At 34.6% G+C, this 10737-nt stretch overlaps 1 protein-coding gene across 1 annotated transcript; it reads right to left on the bottom strand.

Moving 5' to 3' along the window:
* Positions 1-4783: 4783 nt before the first annotated feature.
* LOC127790786 (zinc finger protein VAR3, chloroplastic) lies at positions 4784-9750 on the bottom strand. The gene is made up of 5 exons (XM_052320466.1): positions 9207-9750; positions 9002-9119; positions 7174-7457; positions 6791-6889; positions 4784-6697 (listed from the first exon to the last, which is right to left on the bottom strand). The coding sequence occupies exons 1-5, from the start codon at positions 9629-9631 to the stop codon at positions 5002-5004; spliced, it is 2622 nt and encodes an 873-aa protein (XP_052176426.1). The 5' UTR covers positions 9632-9750; the 3' UTR covers positions 4784-5001.
* Positions 9751-10737: the final 987 nt, after the last annotated feature.

Genomic DNA, 10737 nt, shown 5'->3' with positions numbered 1-10737 from the left:
TGCCTAGGCAATCGCTTAGGGCCCTCATCTTCAAATCCAACGGTTAGGGGCTTTTTTAGGTAAGCTCAAATTCAATTAATATAAAAAATTAATAATAAAAAATTATTTTGGTGTGAGAAACTTGCAATGTCAAATTTAATTAATATAAAAAATTGGCAACAAAACATTATTTTGGCATGAGAAAGTGGCAATTAATACATTGGAGTGAACTGTGCATAGTGGCAATTAATGCATTGCAGTGAACTACGCATAAGGCAGTGTGCTACAAGTGCACAAAAAATAAATTTAAAATTGAATTGGCAGTTGGCCGTCTAGGAGTGGGTTGCTTGCCTATGTACATATATATATATATATATAATATTCTATAATTAAAGTAAAAGCAAGCTTTAATGCAACAAAACTTAACTTTTCCTCCAAACTCCAGACTCTAGTGCTTTGCCTCTCGTCAGCGTGCATTCCTCTAATTTTTTTCTTATTTTGTGACTTTTATTGTCTCTCTGCGTGGTCCCTCTCAAGTCTCAGCTCTCTTTCGTGATCCCTCTCGAGTCTCGACTCTCTTCTTCTTCTTCTGTTAGTAGCACACAACAACTACTAGTATCAAACACCCGTGCCTCATTTACTTTGCAGAAGAGGGGTGAAAATAATCTAATTATATATATATATATATATTGATGCATAGAATATTTACATATTATTTCTTGAATTTTTTCTCGTGTTTTTCTATTAATTTGTTTTGCAGATTTCAATTTGAATATCAAATCTAATCAGGTTCTATTGTTTCTAGTTCAATTACATTTGAATTTGATATTATATTGATTTTCATATTTAAATTGGCCAGTTGCATTTGAATTTGATATTATATTAATTTTCGCATTTAAATTGATTTATTATGTCCACTAAAAAACATTTGTCTGAAAATGAAAAAAACAAAAAACAAAAAAAAAACTCGGGAGTTTATTCTATCTCAAGCAGGAGCGTTGGATAAATTTGTTATTAAGAACATTAGTAATACAATAGTAAATGAAGAGTGTGATAATTTGATAGATAAAGAGGTTTAGAACAACATGAATTAGGAGATGCTGAAAATAGAAATAAGCAAGAATATAAAGATTTAGATATAGAATGCTCAACTTATCCTTTGGACATAACTGATCCAAAAAATTGAAAAAATATTGATTAAAATTTTATAGACTTGTTGGTAGAAAAAGGTCCTATAAGAGGTCATGTAGTTGATTTTCCTAAAAAATCAGAAAATAACCAATTTTCTTCTACATATTACACTCCTCATTTATCAAATGGTGAGAAGAGTGATAGAAAATGATTGATCTATTTCATTTCATTAGATAAAATATTTTGCTTTTGTTGCAAATTATTTAAACAAGAACAAAATAATATTCAATTAGCTAATGAAAGGACAAGTGATTGGAAAAATCTTAATTCTAAACTGAAAAGTCATGAAACAAACAGTGAGCATATGGATAACATGAGAAAATGGATTGAATTAGAAAAACAATTACAAAAAAATTTAACAATTGATAAAGCTTTGCAAGATCAAATCAACAAAGATATAAAACATTGGAAAGAAGTTTTTGTGAAAATAATTTCAATTGTTAGCTTTCTTAGTAAAAATAATTTGGCATTTCGTGGAAGTAATGAAAATTATATAAAGAAGGTAATGAAAATTTTCTAGGTTTGATTGAAATGATCGCTGAGTTTGATCCAATTATGAAAGATTACGTTCGACGTATTCAAGAAAAACAAATTCACTATCATTATCTAAATCACAAAATTCAAAATGAATTCATACTCATATTGGCAGGTGAGATCAAAAGTGCAATAATTAAAACAGTTAAAGAAGCAAAATATTTTTCAGTGATACTTGACTGTACACCCGATATAAGTCATGAAGAACAGATGTCTCTAATCATACGATGTGTAAATGTCCCAAAAGTCCAGTTAAGGTAGAAGAGTTTTTTTTTAGGATTCCTTAAGGTATACGATACTTCAGGGCAATGACTGTTTGAGGAATTAATAAATGCTCTACAAACACTTGAAGTTGATATTGGTGATTTAAGATGTCAAGGTTATGATAATGGTTATAATATGAAAGGAAAGCATAAAGGTGTGCAGAAAAAAGTATTAGAAGTAAATCCAAAGACTTTTTACATTCCGTGTAGTTGTCATAGTCTTAATCTTGCAGTATGTGATATGACAAATTCATGCATAAAGGCTAAATCTTTTTTTGGAATTGTGCAATGCTTATATATATTATTTTCATCTTCTACAAAGCGATGGAAAGTTTTGCAAGATAATGTGGAAGGCCTAACACTTAAGCAACCATCACAAACTCGTTGGGAAAGCCGAGTTGAAAGTATTAGAGCAATAAGATTCCAAATTCCACAAATAAAAAATGCTTTAATTCATTTGATGGAAACATCTGATGACTCTAAGGCATTTCGAGATGCGAAAAGTCTATTAGAATACATTATGGATTTTGAGTTCTTATTTGGTATGATTATTTGGTATAATATATTGTCTGCTATTAATAGAGTAAGCAAAATGTTACAAAGTAACGACATGGTCATTGATGTTACTATAAGTCACTTGAAAACACTTATTTCTTTTTTTGAAACATATAGAGAAACTGGATTTAAATCTGATATGATTATTGTTAAAGAAATTGCTATTCAAATGGAAATTGAACTTACTTTTCAAGAAAAACGTATTATTCGTAGAAAAAAACAATTAGATGAAAATAACAATAATGAGATAACACATTCAGCTAAAGAATCTTTTAGAGTTGATTATTTCTTATATGTAGTTGATCAAGCTCTTTTTTCGCTTAAGTGTAGGTTTGAACAACTTCAAGAATATGAAAATATTTTTGGATTTCTATTTAATTTGAAAAAATTATATTCTACAGATGATGATTGTTTAAAGAGATTATGTGATAAGTTATAAAAAATTTTAAGATACAAGACAGATTCAGATATTGATGGACAAGAGTTATTCTATGAGGTGAAAGTTGTGAAATGTTTGCAAAAAGAGACCAAGAAGGCAATTGAAGTGTTAGACGACATAAAGACAATGGATTGTTGTTTTCCGAATGTGTGGATCGTGTATATAATACTTCTGACCATACCAGTTACAGTTATTTCTGCAGAACGAAGTTTCTTAAAGTTGAAATTGATAAAATCTTACCTTCAGTCAACAATGTCACAAGAAATGTTGAATGGATTGGCGATGGTGTTTATTGAAAAACATATGTTGAAACAAATTGATTGTAATAGTTTAATTGTTGATTTTTCATCTAAAAATGCTAAAAGAGTAAATTTAAAGTGAAATATTATGATTTTAAACTATTATTGTGATAATTTTGAATGTTTTATATAATAAAAAATTTTATTCGTATTTGTTACATGTAATTGTATTTTTAAATGTTTAGAATTTCATATAAAATTTCGTGTAGGACCCCTAAAATCAAATTTCGCTTAGGGCCCTAAAATATCAAGACCGGCCCTCCATTAACCCACTACATTTTTTCAAATATAAACAATAATTCTTATAATTATTGTCAATATAAAAAATATTACTACCCATGAGCAGTGTAACATTTCCCATAAATATAATCTTAATTTGCGAACAAAACTGCAACGACTAAATTTCGTTGGCTTTGAGGCGAAGCATGCGGGGGCGGGGGGTTAGGTAGCACAAGGGAATGCCCGTGCTTTCTCTAAGTGCGGTCGGTTAAATTGCTAAGTGTGTCCGTAAGCAGACGTAGGTGATGGTAGTATATTTACCCACACTCATGATGCCTTGAAACTAAAATATACTACCATCACCTAAAAAATTATACACAGAATGAGTGTTGTTCAATTCTCATCACATTTATAAAATTAAGTTTTATGAACCAAATTCGATACTCTGTTTAAAGCAAAGTTTAAGATTTACTCACATTTCAAGCAATGCAAGAGCTATCTTTAAGTCGTTAGAAAATAACTCTTTCGTCAAGTATTAATGAAAACATCACCAACTCATTCACCATAAAATTTGGATTAAACATAGTCCGGAGCTCAAACCAAACCTTGAGGTATTTGATCTGTTGGGAATTGACTCCCACTAAATTGCCACAGGAGCATATAATGTTTGTCCTGTTGTTATCTGAGCATAAGAAGTGTTTGGATAAATAAATTAAACTTGACAACGGTTTGTTTTTAAAATGTAACAAATAGAATTTTAGCAAAACCTAGTCAATTCTTATATTTTAGCTAACAATTAAAAGTAACACCTACTCTTAATATATTGCTGAGTTTAATGAAACGCACCTAAATATGCTAATAATAACTCTTCAAAATAATTACCTAAATAAACTGATAATTCTTACAAAGTTCCTGCTACAGTTCTATTTCAGGGACAATAACTGCTTGCATAATTATTACAAGATACTCAACATTCAACTTACAACAACAGAAGCTAATTAGGATGGGCGTATAGCACTCTCAGTTGTGTGTATCTGATTATAAATTATATTTGGTAAGATGGATAAGGCATCATATCCCTCCGATAAATCAAAAAGAGAAATACCATATTTGGTCGTTCTTGCTGAAGTGTTGCTCTCTGGACCCTCGGTCGTGAACCCATGTTCGAGTTCTGGTCAGTGTAAGGCACATCCCTAATTTACTCTTTTACCATGCTGGGGGCCAGTGGGTAAGGAAGGGAGCGCTCGTAATAGTACGTAACTCAAAAAAAAAAAAGAAAAAAAAAGAGAGAAATACCGACCCAGAAAAAAGAAAAAGAAAAAAACATAAGTAATTGCCTACAAGCGAGGAAAAAGGGATTGCTATACCCTGTCCGCAACTAAAACAGGCCCTAAAGCCTTGAAATGGAAACAGTTTATTGTCATTTCATTTCATCCACAAACAAATATCGTGAAGGTAAATCTGCCAAGATACTCCAATGAAGCTTTAATTAGTAGCATACAGGATTACCATTAATAATTTTTCAGCTATTCTCATTTTCTTTCTTCACTGGGTCCGATCTCACAATCGGAAGATTCCTCCTGTACTGAGGAGACGTCAATCTTCTCTCCATGGGTGTCTTCCTTTTGCTCACCACAAACCTGTTTACCCCTTTCCGCATAGGCATTATTGAAGGGAAGTCTTCATCAGGGATTTGGCTCAGTTCAGAGATATCCTTAATCTGAGCGACGCGCCGGAAAAACCTTTGTGCCTTGGCTTCTTCCGACATGTCCAAAGGATCAGGTTCTTGTACTGCAGAGCCCTCCAAGCTCTTTCCATTCCATCCATCCCTAGCATTCTGATTTTCAGGCTGCTTGGATGAAAACCCAGATGAATTTGCGCTCTCAACTGTACTGTCTTTCCCAGAATACTTGTTGCTCCAGGCATCATTATTGGAGGTCTGAGAACCCGAGGAATTATGGGGTGAGTTTCCAGTAATTGGTGGTGACCCCCAAGTAGTGCCATCCTTTCTCTCACTTGAGGCCTCGCTGGAAGATTTCAAATTCAATTCATCTGTATGGACTTGAAGATTTTCAAATGTTTGCACACGATTTACATCAGATACCCCAGATCTATTAGGACTATTATCATGTTGCGAAGAACTACAAGTTTCACCAGTAGCATTAACCTTCAAATCTGTCTCATTTGGTTGCTGATTGTTCTTTTTAGCAAAGTAGTCAGGTGGGAACGGAACAAAGGGGACGAAATTAGTGTTGCCTCCCTGCTCCATGGCCATCCTCCTTTTGTACATTGGAGAAGTCAAAGAACGGTCTTTTTTCTTGCTGACCACAAAACGATTTTCTCCTTTACGCATTGGCATAATCTCTGGGAAGTCCTCATCTGAAATCGCACTCAAGTCCTTGGCATCATGCAGCTCTGCCAACTTCTGAAACCATCTCTCTGACTTTTCAGTTTGTTGTTTCTCCTTGCCCTGGCTCTCAGACAGATCTAATGGCATTTCAGCTGACTGCAAACTCTCTACTGACTCTTTAGAGTCAGTGCTGATGGAAACATCATATGTTTGCTCACTAGATTTTGAAGAGGTAAATTCATTACTTTTTGAAACTACCTTCGCACTGTCCATCTTTGAGTTCTGAGGACTTTTAGTAAACATGTCATTAGGTAATGGCACAAAGGGTACAGAAGCTGAGTTAGAAATTGGAGGAGAGGTCCGTGTTCCAGCATTTTGTCCATTGGCAATATTCTTCTTGTCTGAGTCCGGAATGGCAGATGCATTACCAAGAATCTCATCCAAAGTGCGGCGGACCATCGTGTTAGCACCCTTAGATTGAAAGTTGTCAGTCCCTAGAGAACCATTATTATCTAAGTTTCTTTGATTTTGAGAACTAGACAGCCTCCGCTCCAGTGGCGTCTTTCTGGTGCTTACAACAAATCTGTTTACCCCTTTCCTCAATGGCATGATTTCAGGAAAATCTTCATCAGTGGCAGCACTGCTTATATCAGAGGTGCTGTCCATCTGAGAAATCTTGCTAAACCAGCGTTGTGCCTTCTCTTCATTGGCAGCCAATCTACTATTAATGCCAGATTTATCAGCATGGGTTGCATTACCGTATCCTAGATTCAAGCTGGATTTAGCAGTTTGAAATGTTGCCTCTCCAGGTCGCTTGCAATCACACCTTAAGCATACTGTGTTTCTCCCATAATTGAAGAAATCACATCTTGAGAAGGAACAAGAAAACAGGTAAATTAGTTGGCATTCACCCTTTTAAAAGGAAGCCTGTGGGTTAGCATATGAAGAAAGCAATACTCACTGAGGGCACTCCCACTCCCCACCAGTTAACTGTCTCTTTGGTCTTGCCTCCTCACATTCAAGGCATTTGTTGTTCCTTGCAAAGTTCACAAAATTGCACCTGCTCAATCAAGCTCATCATTACTAGTTATAACACCAAATAAGATGAATATGACTAAACATAAATCTTTTATTTGGAAAGGTCTCTTGCTATTTTGAGCTTGAGCAAAGATTAACAAGAATTTGCTCACATGCTTTTATCCAGATTTATCAATCCAATGATATACTATAATTTCAGCAACACCAACAAGCACTGTTTCCATAAATTATGCAAGGGCCATGCATGGCAGTGATGCAAGTTTGCCAAAAATTTTAAAAAAATGATATGGAATTGAGAGACATTACCTTGGGCATTTCCAGTCACCTCTCTTCATTATAATTTTCTGCCCAAGAGGCCTTGTTGTTTGTTCATACCCATGAGGGATATGATATTGCACTGAGGAAGAAGGCTCCGATGACTGAAATCCATGGCTCAGGGTAGCCAACTCACTTAGCAGGTTTCTGACAGATGATTCAACAGGCTCTCCTATGAAAATGCTCCCTCTTTCTGAAGAAACAGCAGTGTTGCTAGCATAGCTCAACAAATACTTCATCAGATCAATTGTGTGTGCTTGATCAGATTGCAAAACCTAAAATGAAAAATATATAATTTAAATCCATAGACAATGATAAACAACTTTAATAATGAAAACTTTCAATACACTCTATAATACTGCAAGATACTACATAAAAAACACTAGCAACAAATAAGAATATGTTTTCAGGTTTATATATGCACACACATAGGTTCCTCGTTGTTTGGTTGTTATATAGAACTTGGATAGATGAGCAAATATACAAAACGACTAGTGGCCTTTTTATCTTGTAAAAAACTTATGGATCTTTCCTGTTTTTTCATTTTATTCTTCATAAGATTTTTCAGCCCTTTATTTTAAATTGGGGTAATCCTAAGGGAAATTCTTCGCAGATGTATGAAACAAAGGTTTATCTTTTTTTTTTTTTTTTAATTGAAACTTAAAAGGCCAAATACCCACACACTTCTTTCTCCCTTATCAACAGACAAAACATTAATTGATTCGATAAATGTGCAAATCAAGGCTAGAGCCATGATCCATTAGCTCAAGGCCCTTTTCATGATTAGTTCCATGTCAAATAAGTACACTTTAAAATTGTTAACCTTTTTTCCTTGATCTGACTTGCAAAGTTTACTTCAATAATATGAAAGTCCCATCAGTATGAATTCCCCCAAAAAATTCTGGCAATCCAAAGCTTGCAATGGAATACTTCATACATTAATTTCACTAAGAGCCTCACATTCCTATTGTACCATGTTCCTACCTATATATCCACCTAATTTAAATGCTAAATATTTACACCAATCTCACTAAAATCATTATGCAAAACCAAATTACACTGAAGTTTTCTCTTTACACACCAAATGATTGGCAATATTTCAACTAGCTATGTCAAATTCTTTCTCTAGGAAACTATAAAAGGAAAGAATGAAAATGCAGGGCAATTCGTTGCCCATTCCAAACTTTTGCAGTATGTTTTAGGTTCAAATAAAAGCCCAACCAATCAGGCCTTTTCTTTCTTTTCTACATTTTACATTCCAAGTGCTCCTATCTTAATCATACAACCCCGACCACCAGTTCCCAGATAAAAACTCCTCCTTGAACCCTGCCACTGGCATTGAAAAGTTTCAAAAACTGAAAATATACCCAGCACTTTGCTTCAAATCCTACATTGGTAACAACAAGTTGCCATCATGTTTACAAAATTAATGCCACTGCCTCTCAGTCTTTCACAACACCAGTTTCCACACAGCTAAATATTTTCTTGTTTTCACTGATTGCACATCCTTCAACTATTTGTTGTCGAACAACAAAGGTAGCCTTGATGTTCCACTACATTGTTCTGTTATTACGTCTAGGGTAAAATATTTAACTTCATCCAGCAAACCACTAGCATTAAGAAGCATTAAATATTGAACTTCATCCAGCAAACCACTAGCATTAAGAAGCATTCCGAATGTGGGGATGCGATATAGCAATTCATTTTATAAATAAGAAAAAAAATGATAATCCCATCAAAAGTTCCATTATATACCAAAATGAAAATGCCAATTTTAAATCAGAATTTCACAGGCAAACATCATTGAATTTTATCTTACATTGCCTTCACCAATACCAAGAAATGCCCTCATCCTCCTGGCAATATCCAGAGAAGCTTTGAAAAGAAATGGTGTTCCATTTTCCACAATAACCTCAATATCTCTTCTTGAAAGCAACCTGCACGCAAAAGGCACAGAGTATATACACAGAGAAAAATTGAACAGAAATAAATTGTAAAGCGGACACGGACGTGATAGGAAATACCCCAAAAGATCCGGACGGTTGCGAGCAAAAGCCAAACAAGCACTCGCGGCACGAACAAAATCCTCCGGCAATTCCTCGTAAGCTACAAACTCGTCCTCCACGCCAATTGATTCTGTTCCTTGATAACCACTCCTTGAGAGGCTGTCAACGAACTTGGACCACGGATGCGAAGGGACCGGAGGGCCGGCGGCGAAGCCGAAGTGGTCGTCGGGCAGGATGGAGCTCGGTTGGGTGTGAATCTGGTGGGAGGCTTTGAGCGAGGTCAATTGCGGACGAGAAGTGAAGCGGCGCGGGGAGTGCGAGAGAGGAGCGAGGAGAGATACTGAGTGGCGAGCAAGGCGGAGGAGGGAGGGACGGTGGCGGTGGTGGAGAAGGAGAGGGAAAGGGGTAGTGAGAAGCATAATTAGCCTCGAAGCGCCGCGCATAGCGACGGAGAAAGGCGGAGATTAGCGGTCCGGAGGGTGGAGATAAGAGAAACGTGGATGGAAGTGGTAGGAACCCTAGATTCTCATCACTCCCTTGCGGCAAAACCCCGCTAAACCTTCAGAATCAAAAGTGCCCCAAAAAAATAAATTAATAATGAAAATAAAAATATGGATTGTAAATACTAAATAGGATAATGAAAATAAATAAAATCTTTGATTTATAAAAATAAAATATTTCTGAAACTAAAACTAATTATTGAATGGATCCTATTTTTGAAAAATAAATTATTTCCAAATTTTACAACCAGACATTTACTTACATATTTTTTTTTTTATAATCCAGGCTTCATTTATCTAGTTTTAAAAGAAATTGATCTTTTTTTCATGATTCAGTCTTCGAATAAATTAGATGGAGTCACAAATTTATACATTTTCAAACGAATACGTGATTAGTTCCCACCAAATGAGACATTTCTACCTCCATTACTTTTAAAGAAATTTAAGAACTTTATCACATCGGGCGACATTTACTTATATTAATTTGATAATATGTTGTCTGATGTGAACTAATAAAAGGGTAGTGTGTGGACCATATCACATTTTTCAGACCCTGTTATTTATCTCAAATTACCTGCATTGGGCAATAGGGATGTGCAAAAAAATCGTCAAACCGCGAAAATTGCCCGTACCAAACAGTGCAATTTTTTGAAGGTGCAGTTCGACACAGTTTGAGAAATTCTCAGACCGTGCAATTTGCGATTTTTTTGGTTCGGTTAAAGTCGAATCGGCTAAGTAGTGTATTAATAAAAAATTTAAAATATATAATAATTAAAAATAAATTAAAAATATATGATTGCTTGACCATGAATTATATTGTGAATTTTTGTGTTATTTTTATATCATGGACATGTGGTTATGTTATCAATTTTAAATTTTTAAGTTTGTATTTTTTATTAGATTGTAACTTATTTTACCTTTAAACTCCAAGTTACTATAAAAATTTAAAAACTATGATTTTATGCATTGATTTTTTTGTTTTAATTAAAAATTTACAAGCTAGTAGAAAAAGTACAAAATGAAGCAATAAAGTAGCACCAAATCGTGTG

The sequence above is a fragment of the Diospyros lotus genome, chromosome 14 (assembly GCF_014633365.1).
Source record: "Diospyros lotus cultivar Yz01 chromosome 14, ASM1463336v1, whole genome shotgun sequence".
NCBI classification, from domain to species: Eukaryota; Viridiplantae; Streptophyta; class Magnoliopsida; order Ericales; family Ebenaceae; genus Diospyros; species Diospyros lotus.
This window is presented reverse-complemented; position numbering and strand designations above follow the sequence as displayed.

Bases quoted from the DNA above. Each gene is read 5' to 3' on its own strand.
- LOC127790786 (XM_052320466.1), bottom strand. From the start codon at position 9,631: ATGCGCGGCGCTTCGAGGCTAATTATGCTTCTCACTACCCCTTTCCCT. The intron at 9,120-9,206 runs GTATTTCCTATC...TTTTGCGTGCAG, and splicing joins AACCGTCCGGATCTTTTGGG to GTTGCTTTCAAGAAGAGATA. The intron at 6,890-7,173 runs GTAATGTCTCTC...TTGATTGAGCAG, and splicing joins GGTGACTGGAAATGCCCAAG to GTGCAATTTTGTGAACTTTG.